Here is a 22835-nt window from a genome sequence, read left to right as displayed (position 1 = left end):
TGATTATTGTACAAGATAGTGATGAAGTTTTCAGTGGTTTCACCTCTTAGCAAGGTGGGGTTCAAGATAAGATATCAACTTGAGAACATAATAAACAGCGCTCCTTTCTTCTCTCAGCCCAGTTGCATAAATAAGGAGTTAATCCTGCAAATCCTTCTTAGGCTAGCTTCTGAACAATTTAAGCAAATAATTTGTCTTGTTCTTCCTAATGCAACAGCACATGTAAATAAACACGTGTATTTTCTTTGTGTGAAACTGTTCAGATACCAGAACTTTCCACTACCTTACTCACTATGAGAACACTTACACTTACCCTGCATGTCTATTACACAGAAACTTTTCACCATAGCCTCAAAGCTACAGCATACAGATGAAATATTACTTGCAAAGATTCATTTACAGCACTCTAGAACCTAATACAGAAATCTCAAAGTAGTTTAAGACTAGTTTATCAATATCCTTATTACTTCTAACAGAACGTCATTAGAAATTGTCATGGTCATTCAGACAGCATGGGAAAGATGCTAACCAAATCTACCTTTATTTTTGCAGCAAAGTAAATAAAGTATTTTAAAGACCCTAATTGCTTTTTTGGAAATATTCAGTTTTGGCATGAGGGAACTAGACAAATGACAGCAGACATCAGCTATGCTCTAAGCAATGACCAAGTTACAGAAAAAGCATGTAATTAATTAATTAGCCAATTACTCTATAAGGTACTCCTAAGTGTTCTTCCTGAACATGTTCCTCACAACCATTTCCATATTTTCTTACATAAACTGATAAAATAGTTAACTGAACTGATAAAATTTCTGAAGACTTCTGGAAATTACATTTTACTCTGAAATTAATGTAGAATATTCACTTTTTTATTTATTAGAGCATAAGTTGGACACTAAAGAGATTCCTGAAGGAAAGGTAATTCCAAACATAGATTTAACGTTACTAGGAAAAACTGATATTGTGGTTTTCCTATTGCTAAAGAGATTGCTTCCAATATATACACGTCATGGTTTAACCCCAACCAGCAACTAAGCACCACGCAGCCGCTCACTCACTCCCCCCCCATCCAGTGGGATGGGGGAGAAAATCAGGAAAAGAAGTAAAAGTCCTGGGTTGAGATAAGAACGGTTTAATAGAACAGAAAAGAAGACACTAATAATGATAATGATAACACTAATAAAATGACAACAGTAGTAATAAAAGGATTGGAATGTACAAATGATGTGCAGGGCAATTGCTCACCCCCCGCCGACCAACACCCAGCCAGTCCCCGAGCAGCGAATCCCTGCCCCCCCCTTCCCAGTTCCTAAACTAGATGGGACGTCACATGGTATGGAATACACCGTTGGCCAGTTTGGGTCAGGTGCCCTGGCTGGGCATGAGAAGCTGAAAAATCCTTGACTCTAGTCTAAACACTACTGAGCAACAACTGAAAACATCAGTGTTATCAACATTCTTCACATACTGAACTCAAAACATAGCACTGTACCAGCTACTAGGTACAGTTAACTCTATCCCAGCTGAAACCAGGACAACACAGTAAAAACAGGTGTCTGTATCTCAATAAACATTAAAGAATCAGACATATTAAAAAATTGCTCAATAGAGGTGGAGGAATTTTAAAGCACTGAAGTAGTTAGTTGTCCTTGTATTTGAAAATATGGACTTAATTTCTACTCTAAGATTTTCCAAATAACATGGAATGGTACCATAGCTATGTATAGTGGGGTGCTTGTGGTGGGTTTATTTCCCCCATTCCATGTAAACCCTGCAATATTTTCATGAGTATTTTACAATTTTGTCACATATTACAAGTTATTGTCAAGGTATATAATGACTCTTGATTTCAGGGAGAAAGTTAGTCCTTGCAGAAAAAATCTCATATGACAAAAATCGAACAAATAGAAAATAATTCTGATAACTCCGCACCACAAAAGTGCCCAGCAAATACCCAAATGTGTGGTGATCACATGCATGTGTATAAAATCTATGCCAACTAGAGCTCCAAAGAGCAGAATATGTTGCATGTTTTTATAGCAGATTGTGTTACAAGGTACTCAGTGTCATTTTACAGTGATACTATCATTATCTGCAAAGTATGTTAGGTTGCAGAGATGTAGCAGAGTTGTTAAACATCACAACATTCTTTTGCTCTCAATGCAGCCTGAAAACATATTTTGAGAATTATAGATGGTTTCCTGCTTCACAGAAAGCTAGATGAATTTGTAGTATTGCATTTTTTAAATCATTCTGTTCCTAAACATGTTCTTGCCACATTATATTTAAATAACTTCACAGGCGATTCAGGAGAAAATATAAAATCAATGTTTAATAAAGCTTCTAGCTGCACAAAAACTAGCAAAGTACTCTGTAATAATTAGGAAAGGTCAGTTATAGAGATTGAGTACGATCTTTTTTAGAAGTAGGCTCTTTTGACAAAAACAGCTACCTGTAATTTCAGACTTACCAGGAATTTGTGTCATTACTGGAATGAAAGATTGTATCCTAGAAAGTAGACACAATAGTATCATGTTGTATGACCAACTGAAATGAAAATTTTACAGGAAAAGTGTATTAAGGGAGTTTTGTGCACCCATCTATGGGAATACAGAGGAAATAATATTTCTGTTTCCAGGACTAGTAAAATGATTTTTTTTTTAATATTGTATCCAGTTCTTCACTGGCCTTCCCTGAACTGTCGCATGGAATTAGTCAACAGCTTCTCAAACAGAATGAATACTCCACACAATAGCACTGCAGTTCCAAAATACATACCAAGTCAAAATACTACAGCTCAGTGATCAGATGCTGAAGGCCTGTGAGTTGCCAAAGATTTAGGTATTTCATGTGCAGACATGATATATCTTATAAGTCTGTTTTTGCTTAGTCTGTGAGCAATGATGCCAAGTTCATTTCTAGGTTGTCCTATATTTCAGTGTATTCCAACCATACAAGTAAAACACTACTTTGTGCAGTGATGACATCTAATATTAATCTCTGCTGTCTAACAGATATTTACTGGAATACACATTTGATTGGTATATTTTATCTGAATTTTAAAATCAAGATGCCAGGCTTCTCCTTTATTCTGGTCTCAACACCTGCTGTAAAAACTAATGCACAAAGCCCCATAACTCAGCTTTCTGAAATATATTTGCAGTGTGCATTTCAACCTGACCACTCTCTTTGCACATCATAAGCATAATCAACATGTTCATTAACATCCACTTCAAGAATTTCCTTTCCCTCTGCTAGAACATGCTGCTAGTAAAAACAGCAGAAGGCTAAAGGTAAGATGTTCTAAATTCTAATTTACATGGATGTGTAACAAAAATTTTCAATGCTAAACATTTTTGTATGACCTTAAGGGAAAAAAAAAGCAATTCAGTAAGATGATATGAATGATCTATCACAAAATGTACGGGAGAAGAATTGTTAGGTGAAACTGTAATAATAAGTGTTATCATTGTAAGTTAGTTTCTGGATGCTCAACCATGAAAAGGATTGATTTTTATACAAAATGAAAATGCATATTTTTCTCCTTTCTGCACTTACAGTATCATTTCTAATTCAGACAGCAAATTACAAGAACAGCCTTTCAACATGGAACGTGGGGAAGATTAATGGTCATTCGGCTAGTTTTAAAATTCAGCAATGCTTTAGGACACTTCCAATATTTCTGTGGGTCCCTATTTCTTTGGGAACACCCCACAGCTTACTCATTTACTGTTTATCTTCTGCTTTTCTTGTGCCAAAGGTCTGTTCAAGCTCTGCAGCAGAATTTAGTTTTTCATACTTACCTTCCCTAGATGAAGAAAATGTGTTTTCTGATGTGCTGCTTGGACAAGCATTAGAAATATTATTGTATTCTTACATGACAACCCTGAAGCAGTTAACTATAAATTATGCAAACAGGCAAACATGTGACATTTAACTACAAAGCTTATAAGGAAATATAACTGTGAACAACCATAAACCTCTTAGTTGCTATCAATACAATAGCCTTTAAAAAGGCATTTGTTTCTATTAGAATGGGTTTGGGGATGAAAAAGGCCTAATTCATCATCTGGGTTATCCAAATACAACTGCTTGAAAATGTTACGGTAAGGAATGATCCTGACCCAGCAACAGCACTTCCATGATGATAGCACAATTGAGGTATCTACAAAAAGGTTCTAAATATATGCAATTTACATCATACAAATATCCTTTTATATATATATATATATATATATATATATATGTCAACATTTTCTTTCATCCCATCTTGCTTTTATGAGTGATGGTAACAGATTTATTCTCTGGAAAACTGATATTCACAATGAAAACAGTATTTTCAGTTACTTTTATTCCCAAGAAATAAATGGACAAATACATCTTCCAATGATGTACACAGTTCAGTGACAATGAATTATGGTAGAAATGGCTGGCTTTTTATCCTTTATGAACATTAAAAATTTGGTAATATTCTAATAAAATTGCTTTGCGTTTTGGGGGATTTTTTTTTTGCAAATGGTTTAGTATGTAAACTACCAGTCTGGAACTTGATCACTGGATTGAAAAACCAACTAAAAAATGTCGCGGATTACTTTTCTTTTACTTTATCAATAGCTTTTAAAGTTTTAAATGAGAAAAACCCTGAGAAACTTGGAGGCCTGCATTAAAAAAAGTAAAATAAAAAATATCTCATTTAGACATATAGAAATACATATCTTATGTACACGTACCAAGTATCTACTCCTATATGTGCTTATTAAATGCCCAAGTTCACATTTTGCTACTCATTTTTAAAGTTGCTTCACTGATCAATTATGATATTTCTTACTTTCACTTTGACTTCCATTTCTTCAAGCTCTTGAAGTAACTCTTCATTTTCCAATAGAGATGAGCCTAAGTTTTGCTTGTGAAAATAATCTCTGATATTTTTCTTGTACCAAGACATTACCTAAATAAATAATAAAAAAAACTTGTCAGTGAAAAATTTAAGAAGCAACTGTCCATTTTTTAAAATGTGTACAAGACAATTTCATCTACAAAAGAAGACCTAATTTTCCTTCCTTTCATTTTTCATTCCTAATGTTCATGCTTTTATTCAAACGTTTGCATTTGTATTATTTAAATGTTAATAAATGCAGAAGGAAAGGATTGTGGTCAAAACAAACATATATATAACAAAACAGACAAAAATGTTTTCATCAAGTATGACCAAATTATAAATTAACACAGATAAAGAAAAATCAAGTTATAGTCACACACAGAATAAATGCTTGTTTTATAACACAATAAAGATATTGCACATTTTCCCTAGAATCACATTAACTTAAAAATATCCCTTTGCATACAGTAACAGACTATAAGTCTAAGTACTTCTGTAAGAATACCAAAAAGAAAAGGGGGGAGGGGGACTAAATGGGTCTTATGACCTAATAGAACCTCTCCATCCCTGGCTTGAAAAACCCAGTTAAGCTATTAAGATAATAGTATGTGGAATAATCTTCAGTAGCTTAAAAAAAATAAAAATTACTATATCTTACTAGACTTACTTCAGCAAGTATATGCAGCAAACATATGCAGTATACAAGTACATCTTCTAAATTGCACAGAATGACTTGCATTTATTTCTGCTTGATTCACAGTAGGTACCTCTCACTTTCTTTGTAAACAACACATGGCAAGAATTCCTGAGTGAAGCTTTGCATTTTAAAATAGTAGTCAGAATGAGTTATTAGTATCAAGGAGACTTCCTCCAACCTTTTCAGTCTGGAAAATCGCCACTAAACTTAAATCATGTATGGCATACTAAGAATTACTTTGTACTGTAGGTACTACAGATTTTAATAGCACACTACAGATTTTTTTTTTTGGTCTGCTCATGTAGCAGCTATTTTTAATAAATTTAAACAAGTCTAAAAATGAGAGAACCTTTAAAATCTGTTGGAAACAGTTACAAATAAAAAATTGGGCACTTAATCTCAGGAGTTCAACACAGCTAGGAAAGCAAACAAGTTATTTTACTACCAAACCTTCATTTTTTAAGCATATCCTCCAGATGCGTACTTACTGATTGAAACATTTTTCCTTGAAGAACATTTTCACAGAACATTTACTATAGGTCCACCAAAATACAAATGAATGGAATCGACAATAAAAACTGTGCTAAAAGGGAAAGAAAAATTTCTCCATAAATTAGGACTGTTCTCTGTATTATGTATCTGCTTAGCAAAACAAACTAGTATTTCTGTAATGCTAGGCAGAGGAAAAAGTCGTTCTTTAACCCTGTTACTGTAAAGTGGTCACCCCTTTACCACTTCACAATACTACAGCTAATACCTCTGAGTGATTTCAGTTGTGCTAGCTTAGTTCTTAAGCAACAGCTGGGAATATTTAACTGCTTTTTAAGAAAGAACCCCACAGAATCTTACTTTCAGGGATTTTGGTGGAGGGATGGGAAAAGAGAGAAGGTTAATAGATCTGTTTGAAAAAGACAGTGGTTTTCCTTGACTGACTGAAACCTAAAATCACTCCTGTTCTTCAAAAATTAAATTTTATCATTCATTTACAATAATTATCTGTTCCGTTTGCCATGAATAATCCACATCAGAAATCAAAGGCTCTTCAAGATTTTTCTCAGGTTGCTAAACTGCTCATTTTGCACTGATTATGGTCCAAGTGATTTCAATGCTTATAGTCTTCCATTGCCTTCCTACATTTCTCACTGTCAATTCAGAAGCAAGTTTTCCGACAAATAACTGGGGGAGGAGGGGGGAACCAAACCAAAAGTGTAGCTTAGCTTGTTGTGGTGGGTTGGCCTTGGCCATCTGCCAGACACCCACCCAGTCACTCTCTCACTCTTCCTCCCCCCTTACAGAACAGAGGGAGAAAATAAAATGAAAAGTTCATGGGTTCAGATGAAGACAGGGATATCACTTACCAGTTACCATCACAGGTGAAATGGACTCAGCTTGGGGAAAATAAAATTATTTGTTGCCAATTATAGATTTGGTGAGAAATAAAGACCAAAACTAAAACACCTTCGTCCTACCCAGCCCTTTTCTTCAGGTTCAATTTCACTCCTCCATTCCCATCTCCTCTGCCTACCCCCCCCCCCTCACCAAGAGGCACAGCAGGATGAGGAATGGGGGGTTATGGTCAGTACAGAACAGTTCCTCTCTCTATCACTCCTTCCTCCTCACACTTTCCCCCTGGTCCAGCACGGGTCCTCCAGGGGCTGCAGTTCCTGTCAGGACACCCTGCTCCAGCAGGGCCTCTGCATGGCCACAGTTCCTTCAGGGAATATCCAACTGCCCCAGCGTGGACTCCTCCATGAACTGCAGTGTAGATATCTGCTCCGACACGGTCCTCTCCACAGGCCGCAGGGAAATGCCTGCCATGGTATCGTCTCTTCCAAAACTTCCACAGGCTGCAGGGGAATACTAGCTCCAGTGCCTGGAGCACCTCCTCCCCCTCCTTTTTCACTGACCTGGGTGTCCACAGGGTTGTTTCTCATTCTCTTTTCTTTCCCCTCACTATGTCTGCGCAGTGTTTTACCCTTTTTTAAATACGTTTTCACAGAGGCACCACCAGCCTTGCTGACGGGCTCAGCTGTGCTCTGCGGTGGGGCCCTTGTGGAGCCGGCTGGAACCAGCTGTGTCCGCCTTGGGGCAGGTCCAGCCTCTCCTCACAGAGGCCGCCCACCCCTGCAGCCCTGGGCTGCCAGACCTGGGCACTGGCACCGGCACCCAATACACTTGTGTAGCCGGGGGTATTTTCCGGAGGGGAATTCTTGCACACACCAATTCAAAGCTCATACACAAATACGTTGTCCTGGGCTCTACCAAACCTCTTGAACAATCTGACACTAATGTGAGACTATAGAGAGGAGGAGCAAATACAGCAGAGAACAGCAATTAAGAAGTAACACACTTTTCTTTCTAGAAATTATTCCCACTGAGAAAAACTTTGGGTTTTAACTCCTTTTCTTCCTGTGTGTATTAAAACACACATATTTACATGCCATAAATTAGATATGACCTTACCTCAGGCAGTTTGAACTTCAGCAGCCTGCACTATGTATTTTGACATACCGACTCTGAACTGCAGGATGAGCTATTCTTAAATAATTTCTCCAGTGCGTTCACAATAAGCTGACTTTGTTAAATACCAGGCAGGTTTCGGTTTTGTGTGGTTTGTTTTGGGTTTTTTTTTCCACCACAATAATCACTGTATTTGAGTGGCTGATGCTTTACTTAGTGTCTTAAGTCTCAAATAATGTTTTTATCATCAGTATGTGAAGGCATCATCAGACAATACAGATCTGCCTTGGCTTATCCTGCGGACATTTCCGTCTCCTCATAACAATACTACCTAAGCCCTTCCCTAATCCTCCATGCATTTATTTTCACAATATCGCTAGTGAAGCATCCCTGTCTAATTTCATAATCAACAAGTTAGGGCAAAATAGGACCACAGACACATTTTTAAAGAAAAATGCAGCACTTCAATTTAAAGCCCAGGCTTTAGTGATTTTTCTATGATCAAGTACAGCCTTATAAAGAAGAGGTATAACAAAATAATCTTTTATGGGAAAAGAACTAAGTATCAGTATTGCATTGTCCCAGAGTAGCTACTAGTGGCTTGGTATACCATGTTTGTGATGGTCTGTAAAAGACCATGGAACTAAAAAAAGCAAACACCACTAAATGTGATGTATACCAGTCAACAAAAGCATTTCAAATTCCAATATAGTGGAACAGTACTTTTCATTTGTGATGTTTCTTGTCTATGTAGACAAAAGCAGCGTATGCTTTTTCTTTGGCCTCCTTTTTTTAAGAAAGGACTTTGTTTACACAATGTTCCCAAATGCAGAAGTTATTTAGAATATTATCTAATAAGAGTAATTGTTTCAGTTTCGAAGGGAATGCTTGCAATTGTGAAATACTAAAGCCAAGTAATCATATAGGTACATGCACTATTTAACAAGAATATGTATACTCTCAGGAAAGATTATGACTGACCAACAATGAAGTGTGTTTGACAAGATGTCAGAAACTCATCTGGTTTCAATTTGTGGGGCTTTTTTTATATAGGATCAAAATCTGGAAACTCTATGAAGTTGACCCATGTATGCAAGAGTAGTAAGAGGAACTAAGTTATCACTATGAGGAGAAACAGGACAGGAGATCAGACATCTGGAAATACACAAGAGGAGAAGCATTGACCATAATTAAGACAGTGGCAAAATCACTGATAAGTTCACTGGCACCACGATTTCACCAGAAGTAGCTAGCACAGAAGTAATCTTAAATTGATCAATTATAGAGTTTTGAATAACTTAAACCCATTTAGGTCTAAATGTCTTAGCACTCATTGTAAAATACAATTTTTGATATTTATGAAAAATGCCTTTGCCAAATGTGCTGGAATCAAACATGAAGTCAAAACTTCACAGAGGAACTCCATAGAACTTTTTGATGATTCAAATAGTTTTATGCATTAGATGACAATCTTCAGAGTTGCCTCCAAACTGTTTGAGATAAACTGAATGTTTTTATTCTAGCTATCAGTAGCTGCAGTACGCTGAGTACAGCTATTGGAAAAAAATCGGCAAAGAGCATACCACCAGCAGATGTAGTCCATGTTTAGACAATTCTCTACACATTAGGTACTGCTGTGGATTTCCTCTCATATATGTGCACTTACACATTTGGATTTGCAGATCCTCATTATCAGATGTTATAATGAAAATCTCCATTTTTCGTTACAGAAATTTGCTTTCAAGCAAAGAAACAACAGAATCTTTGCCTATCCTACCATGCAGAAATTCTTCTAGGCAAATAAGATCATAAACCTCTCAATTTACTCTATGTAAAGGTTACAAGTGAAGAATGCCCTGCATTTTGGGGGGTAAAATCCAAAGACAGCCTTTAATTTACTGAGCTACACTACTTGATTTTTTTTGTGTCAGTTAAACTACCGGTCCTGGTTTCAGCTGGGATGTAGTTAACTGTCTTCCTAGTAGCTGGTACAGTGCTATGTTTTGAGTTCAGTATGCGAAGAATGTTGATAACACTGATGTTTTCAGTTGTTGCTAAGTATGGTTTAGACTAGAGTCAAGGATTTTTCAGCTTCTCATCCCCAGCCAGCGAGAAAGCTGGAGGGGCACAAGAAGTTGGCACAGGACAGAGCCAGGGCAGCTGACCCAAACTGGCCAACAGGGTATTCCATACCATGGGACGTCCCATCCACTATAGGAACTGGGGAGTGGGGGCGGGGAATCGCCGCTCGGGGACTGGCTGCGTGTCGGTCGGCGGGTGGTGAGCAATTGCCCTGCGCATCATTTGTACATTCCAATCCTTTATTACTACTGTTGTCATTTTATTAGTGTTATCATTATCATTATTAGTTTCTTCTTTTCTGTTCTATTAAACTGTTCTTATCTCAACCCACGAGTTTTACTTCTTTTCCCGATTTTCTCCCCCATTCCACTGGGTGGGGAGGGAGTGAGTGAGCGGCTGCATGGTGCTTAGTTGCTGGTTGGGGTTAAACCACGACACTACCTTTAATGAAGATTAAATATAAAGGGGAACTGTGACTTATACCAAGATGTTTTGTTTCCTATGTATCTGTCTAGATAGCAAATGTGCGTGTACTCCCCTGTCCCCTGAGTTGTATTCAGCTCTTATCTCTGCCCTTGATGTGACCAAGTACCATGAATAATTTTAATTGTCTCATATATGCACAATTGGATGGATTAAGAAAAATCACTTTCATAAATCTTCTTCCAAAGATAACTAGTTATGCACAAAATAGGCCAATCTGCCTCTGATTTTCATTAATGAAAGAGATTATCAGAAAATATGATGCTGACACTTCCATAAAGGAAGGTCAGATAACCTTCTCTAAATGGAAAATAAGTACACTTTCACATGTTGAAAATACTGAAAAAGAAACAGGTTACATATTACAGTCATAACTATCAGATCATCACATTCCAATTAGAGATCAAGAGGAATGTGCTGCGTTTAGTTCTTCAGAACCACGAAATAAGTAGTGATCTTTACAGTGGCTTGGCGTTGCTTTTAAAAAAGCAACGCACAGATTATGCAGCCTTCTGCATTACATAATTATGCCTAGCAAAACAGAGGCAATACAAAGAGCAAAAATCCACTCTTAGATCTTACACAGCAAAGCTCATCTCCAGTACTCTGCTTTCTCTGTATCCCCTGAACTCCTATTAATGTCAGTGGGAGTTCAATATGCCGTTCTTGCATATGTAGCACTATTAGACATCAAGAGGAGTTCAGTTCATGTACAGAGAATGGAATATTAGTTTTCAGATGTGCTGAGAGGCTTTGAGAGTTTAATTTCTGTCACCACTCAGAAATATATGCATAATGTGTTAGAGCTCAGAGAAAGACATTTCACATAAAGTCTCTAAAAGTTAATTTTCCAGTGTTTGTATTTACATGTGAATATAGTATTTGTCCATGATGCATGCAAATTAATTTTCCATAAATGCACAAATCATATATTATACCAAGTTTGACTCTAACGCAGATACTTACCAAGTATATTCTGGTAAGCATGATATTAAAAACTATTTGAATTTGTCCCCCGTGTGTATACCAGCCTCAAACTGGATGCGGGTATGACCTAACAGGTAGTTAAATACTGGACACTCTCTTCAGATGATCAGGAAACTTGCCCAGAGAAAACAGTTTCTATACTTACTCTTTATGATGTGAGCACATACCTGAGAGGAAATGGAAACATACATACAAAAAATTCACTGCACAATATTTTCAATTCCACCTAAATTAGGGTGAGTTCTAGCAGGTTACTCCCAAATACTTATCCTTTACATGATGAGGACAAGTAGAAATCCCCTGTAAATTTTATGAAATCGTGACATTTAACATCTCAGGCAATGTAATTTTTTTTTTTTTTTTTTTTATAAAGAAGTGTGCTTGGCTCCAGAAAAGATCCCACATATTTATCCCCTACTCTTCAACAGCAAACTATTTCCAAAATGTTTCCATTTTGAATGTTCCTCCATGTTTGTATACTATGGAATAACACTGGCATGATCAAGTAATTGTAGTAACATCTAATATTTTTCAATGTAGAGAAAAGATCATTTTCCTAGATGAAATAGGACATATTTCCAATATAGTGAGTTAGACTGATACTGAAAGTTCAGTTGTAGCTGTCGTAAATTTATTAGAATACATTATATTGAAACAACATTTTGTTTTGAGGATCTTTCTTTTATGGTATAGCTCTGTGGTGATACTGAAAAAAAATCAAAAACAGTAACAGCAGCAATAATAGGTATCTTTAACCAAATGCTAGATGGTTTCTAATGGTTTGCACAGAAATGGACACAGCCTCCTATATTGTAGTTCTTGTTTTTCAGTATTTTTGTCAGCTATTATTTTAAAACTACATACTGAGATTACAACACTTGCGTAAGACCATACTATTTTTATCTCTTTTTTTTCTATCTAATCATTAAATAAGTAATTCTTGCTCTGTTTCTGGCAGCTGCTGATATTTAGTGCTCCAGAAATAAGGCTGTCAGCTTGCTTGTGTACCTCACCAATTTTGTTGTCTCTGTGCAAAATTACAAAGAGTTCTTCTTGTTGAATAAGGTGCTTCTCATCTTAAACTCATAGGCAAAGCTAGTGCCTACAGAATAGACTACTGCTAACAGTCTCTAACATTTTCCTCCGATACAGGGGGAAACTTTATTTCGGAGGCAAAGGCGGAAGCTTACAGGGGTATCACAATCAGGACTGTACTGTCAGGGGTCCATATAAAATTTTAGCCTATTTACAAAGCACTGAAAATAACTCAGCTTTAGTCTTGTTAGACTTTGGCAGTTAAATTTGCATAGGTTTCTCTGTCTCAGCGTACTTGATATCTAGAGAGGCAGAGCAGGACTCTCGCTGTATCTTTTTCTGACAAGTTGGTGAAGTTTCTCAAGGAAAATGAGAGGAGAGGGTCTTACATTGCACAAGTTTCTCTGAAAATGCAGAGCACAAAGAGAGAAAAGCTGTCTGATCTGAATGCTGGGAGATGAGGAATGAAAAGGAAAGAGCAATAGGACTGAAAAGAGGAAAAGAAAGAGTAAGACTTAAATGTACCTAAGCTCTGAAAGGAAGGTATAAAACCAAGTTGCATTTGAAAAATTCAGTAAGAGGTGGGAGCTAAGCTGGGAGAAAGGAGAGAGAGAAACAGGTTGCAGGTGTGGAAAACCTGCAACACTACAGTACCCTAAAGAACTTTGATTTGACTCCAAGAACAAAAAAATCCTCTGCTTTCAGACACACCAACTAGCTAACTCTGCTATATCTCCTCTTTAACTGACTAGTCCAGAAACAGCCTGCTGCAGCTGTAATTGTTATTACCAGTTACTGTTATCACTCATGTGACTAGAGGTTTGTTTGTGCTGGAAATTCAATTTGAAGGGAATTTAGTTTGGTTTGAAGCATCACATTTGATAACTTACTGGAGGGATCCACATGATGGAAACAGTGCTTTTGAAGACATTAAAGTTATATTAAAATAAATTATGAGGGTGTTATAGTTACAAAGTCAACTATTCAGAAGTTAGGATCACATCAAACAGAAGTGACCCAGGGATATTGGCCTAATAAATGTATTTAAGCTCCTGTTCTGTAATAGTCTTTACTGTAAAACAGTTGCTAGATTTTATTTTTTTTTTACTGTGACTTCCCTTAGTATTATATGTCTTACCTGGTTCTCTTGCTGATGCCACAAACAAATTTGCAGAACCTGCTCCAGTCCTTGGCGCCGATGTTTAAGAAATCTGTCCAGTTGCCGTCTCCTGTCTTGTAGCATTTCAAGGAGATTGTCAATTTTCAAGCAGCTGCTGTGGGCTCCCTGAATCAGCTCTGGATTTGCATATGGCCCTTCACATTTGAATTCTTCTATGAATGCAGTTAGCTCTTGGCTTTTGTTTAAAAGTGCAAGTGACTTTTCCAAAAGCTCTGTATAATAGAATTTCATAGCAAAAAAAACCAATGTGTTTTGTAATTCTAGTAGCATATTTCAAATATTACTCAAGTATTTTTAAAACTATCTATTTGCATACATGAGTGGAATGTATTTTCATGCATTGCATGAACAGGTTATAAATACTTACTGTAAAGGTACATATTCTAAGATATTTCAATTTGGACAGCTGCTATATAAACCTACAAAGGTGTAATCGTGTATACACATACATATATGTACCTATAATGGTACATATAATATAAATATACATATAATGGTATATTGACAGCCATTGAGACAAAACCAAGAACTGATATTGTTTTCTCAAAGCTGAGCTCTTTTTGATGGTTTCCCAATCCTCAGGTAAGCTGAAGTGGAGTTTCGTACCCTGCTTTCTGTATGGGTCAGTAGCCTCTGTAGTTTTTCATCAGTGGTGCAAGTTAAGTTTAGGTCTTTATGTCCCTTGCAGAAGTTGGAAGAAAAAGTTTTCTTGTCTGGGGGCTGTTATAGCCTTATGACTAAATAAGTCATGAATATCAGGAACTCTTACCTTCTTTCCATAACTTCTACCTAGATATATTCAGGGTTAAAATTCAGTGGACTAGTACACTTTAATGACCTACTAGTCATGTGTCTGTCTTTGTTCCAGCTCCTTAAAGCCACGTAGTACAAAATCTATTGAACAGACAATGATCAGTATTTATAGGTCTTTCAAATGAAATGGGAAAATTTTTAGGTACAGAATGAGGAAGTAGGGGAGCCAAGCCAGAATAAGAGGCAAGATAGGCGTGAAGAAAACTATAAGAAAGGAATGTTTGCAAGGAGCTGCTAATGAAGCAACGAACAACAAGCAGCAAACATCTGAAACATTCATCTTCCCAGCTGACTACATGTACCGGTAACTCAAGGCAAAGCACCCTAAAGCTCCACCTTTCATATGGAGCACCTAGGGAAGATGCAGAACTGGAATGCCTCCTTCTCCAGCCACCAAAGGCTAAGAAGAGAGTTTAGTTTCCATAAGCTCACCATGATGAGCCTGTCCATTTTACGTCTTGCCTTCCAGAAAGGTGGTATTAATCAGAGATGTTCCATTTCAGTCCATCCAAAATGGAATACATCCAAAATGCATAAATGAGGATAATGCATATGTTCACTTTTTTTATTCTGATTTGAAATGCATTTGTTTCAAAACTTTTTTTTAAGTGATAAACATTTGTGATAAGCTACTCATCACTGGTAGAGCCAATACTTTGTAAAGGTCATATTTTCAGCCACTGTACTTTGGAGTGGGTAGATAATATCCTTCTTATGGAAAGCAATACAAACACTGTTTTTTATGAAACAGCTCAATATCAGTTTTCCAAATTTGATGTGGTTAAGTTAGATTAAGAAGCCGATCAATTGCAACCACTTCCCTCCATCTAAGGAAAGGTTTATCTCCATCAAAGCAGTCTTTTGCTGGCAAACCATTTCATCTTTCAGTTATCGACCTTCTTTTCAGCAATAAATTATTGCCAGATGCTTCAGGTTAAAGTTGCTATATAGTGAGCACTTTCCTCCCATGAAGATTGAACTGGAAGCCCCAAAAATCATTAGTTACCTGAGTTCAATTCTCTATTCAGTGTCCTGAAAAGAATACCTGCCATTCAAGGTGGCTAAAAATATTTAAGCTGGTAGTCCCCTGGTGATTAATAAAGTAAAATTTATATTCTGCCAGTTGTTAGTAATCTCATAGCAAAATTTGGTTAAAATTACAAAGATGGAGTCTTAAGTCTTATAAAAAATACAGAACCATACATAATTGCAAAGGTGTCTGAAGTAGCCACACAATGAGATTGGTTTTGAGAAAAAAAAACCTCTGCTCTTTTTGAATTAAGAGTACCACAACATGATAGAAGATGCTTCACATGAAAATTTGAACAAACTAAAAGAAGTCACAAGGAAGAATTTTTCTAGACAAACATAAGTGCAGGAAAGTTGTGGTGGAAGGGGAGAGAGCAGCTTTTTTCCAAGAGTTTTAACAGTTTCAGCTGCAGAACATCTTGTAACAGATCAGACAATTCAATGGAGAAGTGAAACACAGCCCCACTCCTCAAAGGCAGAAGCAAAATGCAGGGAACTACTGTAAACAAATAGATTCTGAAGCTGGCTAGTTGCCACCTCTATCTCATAGCTCCCACCCTCACTTCATCACTTCTGCTTCAAACCCCATCCCTAGGCAAAGGAAAGCAGAGGGCAGATTTCTCCCTTGGCCACTCTCAAGAAACTGTAGGACTTTGCAGGGGCATGTTACTAGAGGTGATTGGAAATTTTCTAATGGAAAGTTTTCCACAGAAAAATGCTAATTCATTGGTAGTTATGATAACTTTGATGAATTTTCTCATGGAACAGAAGGATGGTTTTAGAACTTGCTTGCCAATCAGCACGAAAAGTCAGCTTGGTTTCTTAGCATCTCACCTGACCTGGACTGCCTTGAAATCAGAATACAAGCTTACCACTAGCTGCTCTGCAGCAGCTCAAAAGCAGGCGTTTCATATCTTTCAGGAGGCCTGACAAAGAGTTATTTCACGATTATTTTTTTCCAAATAGAACATCTTCATATTTGTTCTAAGATTTTTTTTTAATATATTTTTTAATATGCACAGGAAGAGTAAAATCCTTCAAGAAGTCAGCACACAATCACACACCATCAGGAGCGGAATACCGTTCGTACCTTTTGTATGATGCTCTTGTTGCAGAAGGAGTTCTCTCAAAGAGTCAATATTGTCAAACTCTTGGGCATTTTTCAGGAAATCTTCAACTTGGTCAATTTTAACAGCAAACTGCATTAAGAAAACAAAGGGTGGGAAGAAGCATGGTGTAATTTTCTTTTGCAGAACTCCATCATAATCTCTGTATTATAGGGAAAGTTCATGAGAATTTGTAAATTCTTGGAAAAAGGCATTTTTAGTGACTGCTACATACAGATGCTTTGTGATCTCTACATACCTTCTGTTTTTTTTAAGTTTCTCATTGATTGAGGGAACCCAAATTTTAATTGACATACTCTGTAATTAGTTTGTCACTTTAGGAATCATCTTTCCGACACAACCTTCAGACCCACTGAAAATAAATTCTTATGGAAGAATCTGTTAATTTCAAAGCCTTCAGTAAAATCATTTAATATCAATGAATAATATCCTTTTACCTTAGGTCTCCTTCCCAGAACTTCTTTCTAATGTTTAAGTATTGAGGGAAAAAAACATTTAGGGACAACATCAGACAGAGATCGAATCTTCAAAGCAGTCTTTTGAAGACAGAAATGAGTAGCAAATTTAAGCTAACTAATATTCTGGTAAACACAGTAATTAGTTATAGTGGGGAAACAGCATCTCTGCAATGAAGACTGAAGTTAGGTTAGTCCTTTACAGGTCATTTTTCCATGGGCTCCATATTTTAAATATCGCAACCTACTGTGTTTCAGGAAGGTTTGGTAATCTGCTGAGATTGTTAAAACTAAGATTGGAATTCTTTATTTAGCTTCCACCTTTGCAGGTGCAATTCCAAGTATGAGTACCTTAGAGAGAGTTGAGACACATATTCTGCATCTTAGCCAAGCTTTATCAATTTTACTGCTTCTTTTCAAGAACAAAGAAGCCAGTAGAAACTTGTGTTTCAGTGTAAGCAAAGATGTTGAAAGCTATGGTGAAATTAAGGAAAATGAAAAGCAAGCACTCTGCTTTTCCTGTCTTTTCCATTGTTCCACGTTCTTCTCCCTCTTGATCTGCATGCCATAAAAGAAATCCATTAGGTATCAACATTTGAGATTTGAGTTCTGATTTTCACTAAAGACTATTCTTGAGATACATTTTGTGTTTTATCACAATAAAACAAAGTTTTCCATAATCACAGGCTGTCATTTAAAGAAAAGCCTTTCCATAAGAAGTTTCAGCAACTCCTGTTTAAATTGATACTGCATTTCTTCTTCCCTTCTACATATAATGGGTGTGATCTGTGCTGTGCTCCAGCTGCTGCATTTTATTTTAAAGATATAAGCCTGTTGCAGGGGCAATTCAACTAGCCCCTTAAGGATTTAGTCTGCACTAGGTCCAACCTTTGGTAGTACTGAATTTATCATAGTGATACTTATATCAAGTCTGTATTAATTTCTTTGTATAATACACATCACCAGGACACAATAATTAGTAGATTGTCAATCTTGGAGCTCTTAGGACAGTTAGCAGTAAAATGGCTGCTTCTGAAATTTATAGGTGGCACTGGGCTGTTGTAGAAACAAAATTATCAGGGAGAATTACTAAAATCTTTAAAGCTCTAGGGATGTGGGGAGAATTGAATGTGAGGCTACACAGAGTAAACACATAACTGCAGGGCATGGAATCCCTCTCAGCTTTAGGTCTCTGTGTATCAGTGAATTAGGACAAGAGACAGAGAAATGGGGGAAAACACTCTGAAATCCGTCTCTGGGCTCACACAATTGTCCTTTTGTGCACATCTGTACAGGGAAGTCTCAGGTAAAGGACTGGCAAGTTAGACTAATGTTTAGTTTGCATAATTACAATAGCTGTATGGATATTTCAGCATAAAACCTTCAGTGGCCAGTCTTCAGTAAGCATTAGTGAAGGCATCTCAGAATTTAGTTCTTTCAACACCAAATAATTTGAATCATAAGGAATGAAAGATATTCTGCAGAATGTCCATAGCTACTGAATTACATATTTTAGGTTTTGGTCCAGTTCCATTTTTCACTGTCATTTTCTGTCAAGTACAAATTTGGGAGACATCATGACTAAGATATTTCTTAATGTCTACATGGTTTTTTGTTCAGTTTCATCCTGAAATATGCAGAAGGTGGAAAATGAAGGATGCATTTAGTGATTTTTATATTCTTAATTGCTTCAACCTTTAGGAGTGCAACAAACACATATAACAGAGTAAAATTAGTAGACAGAGTACCTGTAAGATGTGGGAAGTTTCAAATAATTTGATTTAAATACAAACCTCCAGAGCATTTTCAAAGAACACTGAAGTAAGTTCCAGAAGTGTCTGTCGCTTCTCTAACATAACGATGAGGGCATCCCATGCATCCCCAAGGGTCTCTGCCATGGCATCATAAACCTGACTCTTTTCTTTGTTCTCCTCTGCAGCCTTGTCTGCTTCATGCAGCAGGTCCCATACCTGGTCTTCCAAAGCCTAAGGAGAAGGGGAAAAAAAAAAAAAAAAAAGAAGAAATCTGTAAAGAGAATCCAAAAGACTGTGCTGATACTGGAGTCAGGGTACTTTTTCAGTGGGTCTGATAAACTACCCACAAGTCTCCTACTCCTGCTTTATTTCTGATTCCTAGTTCCTGTATGTTTCATAGCAAGCTTCTGAATTTCATCTGCACTGAAGAAGCAATATTTTTATGAAATTTCATTTAAAAACAAGTGTTAAGAGAATTTATCATTCTATCTCTAACATTTAGATTCAAATGGGTTTACATCTCCTTAAACATAGATCTTCCTGGAAGTGGTAACAATGCAGATATTTTGGATCTTCTTTCATAGGCTGTCATATTACATTACCTGACATTACAAGCTTTAAAAGTTTATAAGGTAACTTACTCGTAAGTCTCTGATGACTTCGATGCAATACAGAGGAGAGTAGCTTGAACATAAGCATGTATTCTCCAGAAAAACACAAAATTTATGCAACGTTTCAAGTTCAGCTTGCTGCATTGCTCAAGCTGGCTGCCAAATAATAATACTCTATTGTCAAGAAAATAATTCTACTGCGTTTTATTCCCTTTACTAATCTCACCATGAGAAAGATAATTGCTGGGCCATTTCCAGCTTATGTTAAAAATCTTTAGTGTGTCAGAAAAATTGATTAGCGTTTGTTCTATATTCTTTTTTTTCTTCCCCCATCTCAGGTTTTATCATAAGCATTAATTAATAAAGTGCCAATTTCTGCTGTTATTACAGGTGCTATCATATGGATGTGTAATGGGAAAAGAAATCTATATTAGGCAAATTAAAATCTATGATAACTCATTCTCATGACACAGACTCTAATAAAGGCTAAAGAATTGGAAAACTTCAAATTCTCCTGACAGATCCAACTGAAAAGAGGAAATTGCAGAAAACTTTATTGTTCTAAACACAGAACCACAACCTTCAGTCCTCCCTAGACTTGTATACTGCACAAAGATGTCAGCTTGAACTGAAGAGGCTCATTAGTCCTCTCTAAAAGCAGTACTGTGAGAACAGTATAATAAACCACAGAGCTTTTATTCTTTCTTCAAAAAAAATCAGAATGAAATTATTTTAACTTAACTTTACAGACAGCCAGCTATGAAAACAAACAGTGGTAAAATTAACAGGCATAAAAGCAGCTTCAACAAACCCATCATTTTCTACAGTATATAGAAAAGTCATTATCAGCAACATGAATGCATGCTTATTGTATGGTGACAAACCCATCAAAAAGAGCATCCGATTAAAAGCCAGTGTTCTAGAGAACAAGACACACTCCATTTTATTTTCTGAATACCAGAAATGGGAACTTCTGCTTTTTAATTCTTCTATAAAACTAGTTCTTTTTGTTCTGTTGAATCCCCATCCTGATTGCCTCATAATATGAGAAAAAAAGCACAAATCCCCCAAATGCTACCTGTTCTGTATTTAAGTAGAAATCTAATTAGCATTTATTTAAAATGATGCTTTGACTTTAAGTTAGGTCATTTGCATGCAGTGCATACTGCCACTCTGATGTAACTATTCATAGCAACTCTTTTATATCTCCATTATACCACAATGAGACAAGAATCAGATCAGGAAAAACAGATGGCCTTGGGAATTTAATCCAAAGTACTCCAGTCAACTTTTATTCCAGAATATTTATTTAGCTGACAAGGTAACTAAGGGTTGCTGCAGGTGTTTTTCTAGTCTTACATGCAGCAGTCAGAGTCCTTATTATTAGAAATAAAAAAAGAGCAACGCTGACTCACAACAATTTTTAAACCGTGGAGATTATGTGGTTGTACAATTCATAAAATTTAAAACCCAGCTTCATCAAAACAATGATAAAGGTAAGTTAATGAACCAAGCTCCTGAAAATTTAAATGAAAATCCATCTTTCACTGCAATCTTTAACACAGTTCTTTCAACTCTTTCTTGGTTTTTCTTTTATTGGCTTGCATTATTACTTCTCGGCTATTTTTATACCATCAAAGCTATAAAAATTATGTTGTCCATGTAATACTCTATTTTCCTAAATATGTGCACAATCTCTTCAGACCCAGCAAAGCCTTAGTTCTTTGTTCAACCTCAAAAAAAGGCTAAACTCCAAGTACTAACTGCCAAGTGCTACCTGTGTTGGATGAATCCTGGTTAACAGATGTAAAGGAAGTTTGTTTTGTTTCCTAGCACCTAGAAAAAAAAAATCTTGTGAAAGTCTTGTGGAAGCCTTAAGGCCAAAGTGTAGAATAAAAGAAATATCATGACAGAAGATGAATAAATGAAATACACAAGGATGTGACTTCATCGCCCTGTGATGGTAGGATAGGATGAGGTTAATGTAGACATATTTCAGAGTGCTTACTAGATGTAGCTGAAAATGCTTTACCGATATTTTTGATGTAAAGTTATTTTCAAACTTCTTAATACCAAGCATTTGCTTTTAGTAGGTAAATTTGACTTCGTTTGAAAAAGTGAATGTCATAAGCTAAAAAATAAAAAAGTGGAAAATTCTGCTGTCATTACTCTGTTCATTATGTCCACTTTCCTTTATTTGTTGGGTTTCCTGATAGTGACACTTTTTTTGGATATTACAGGAGTTTAGCAAAAGGAGACTATGTCTTGTTATTGAAGAAACAATTCTGTAAGGAATATTGGCTTTTAGTGGAGAATAAAGTTATAAGACACCTGAAATAGATATTCCATAAAATGACATCAGAATTCTAAATGTTCAGTCAAAATCATTCTGCTGAAAATCAAAAGCTCACTTTAAGGCTAAGTGATGGCTAGAAAACAAATCTGGAGATTTAATATGCTAGCAGTCATTGTTTTCAGTTAAAAATGACAAAGAGTCAGGGATTATTTTCCCTGATATTTTTCAAGGAACTGGGAAATTAGCAAAACGGTAGTATATAGCATTCCTACCTCTCTTAAAAAACAGATTACAGTTTACTGAAAATAATGAAGTTATGGGGGTTTTCTCCACTGATAATTACCTTCAGAAGAAACTGACAGGAATGATGGCTGCATAATAACAGGGCACATCTTTGTCTACATTGTTCACTTGTTTGAGAACACTGCATTTTAGGTAAGGTCTTGAAATCTCCAAAGCTCAATACAATACTAACAGGAAGAAGGAAGTTACTTCATCTGGAAGGCCACTTCACCCACCTTTTCAGGCCCCATCCTCTATTTCCCATTTGTAGGCTAACTTCAGACACACGGGATTTTCACAATAAAAACAGATCAAGCACATCAAAGGCAAACCTGCATTGATAGTGCAGTCACATTTCTATTATGTTACATAATGCTAGCAAAATCGGTAGTTAGACTCATGTGCTTTTTTGTTCTCATCCTCCTAATTATGCCACTAAATTTGTTTCTAAGCTTTTGCACAAGGAATACTAATGAACAATTTCTGTAGTTGAAGCCATTTGCCAATAGGTAAATGAGCACGCATAACTATAATATGCTGCTCTTCAAGTAGTCTATACATTCAATAAATATATTTTAGTCTTCCAATTTATTTCTAATGCCAAATGTTCCTGTTATCATTCATTACATTTCACAGCCAATATAAAGGTAGGATATGACATTCAC

General features: G+C 36.4%; 1 protein-coding gene across 1 annotated transcript in view; it reads right to left on the bottom strand.

Moving 5' to 3' along the window:
- The window catches only part of CCDC141 (coiled-coil domain containing 141), a 97766-nt gene that overhangs the window by 55273 nt on the left and 19658 nt on the right, over nt 1-22835 (bottom strand). Inside the window, exons 3-6 of the mRNA XM_010569294.1 lie at nt 19021-19212; nt 16736-16844; nt 13762-14015; nt 4829-4948 (exon numbers count right to left, since the gene is read on the bottom strand). Of these exons, the coding sequence (XP_010567596.1) occupies nt 4829-4948; nt 13762-14015; nt 16736-16844; nt 19021-19212 (675 nt within the window). The remainder of the gene's footprint in view (nt 1-4828; nt 4949-13761; nt 14016-16735; nt 16845-19020; nt 19213-22835) is intronic.

Source organism: Haliaeetus leucocephalus, unplaced genomic scaffold, assembly GCF_000737465.1.
Source record: "Haliaeetus leucocephalus isolate CR32 unplaced genomic scaffold, Haliaeetus_leucocephalus-4.0 Scaffold1, whole genome shotgun sequence".
NCBI classification, from domain to species: domain Eukaryota; kingdom Metazoa; phylum Chordata; class Aves; order Accipitriformes; family Accipitridae; genus Haliaeetus; species Haliaeetus leucocephalus.
The sequence above is the reverse complement of the archived record's forward strand: the minus strand, read 5'-3'. Positions and strand labels throughout refer to the sequence as shown.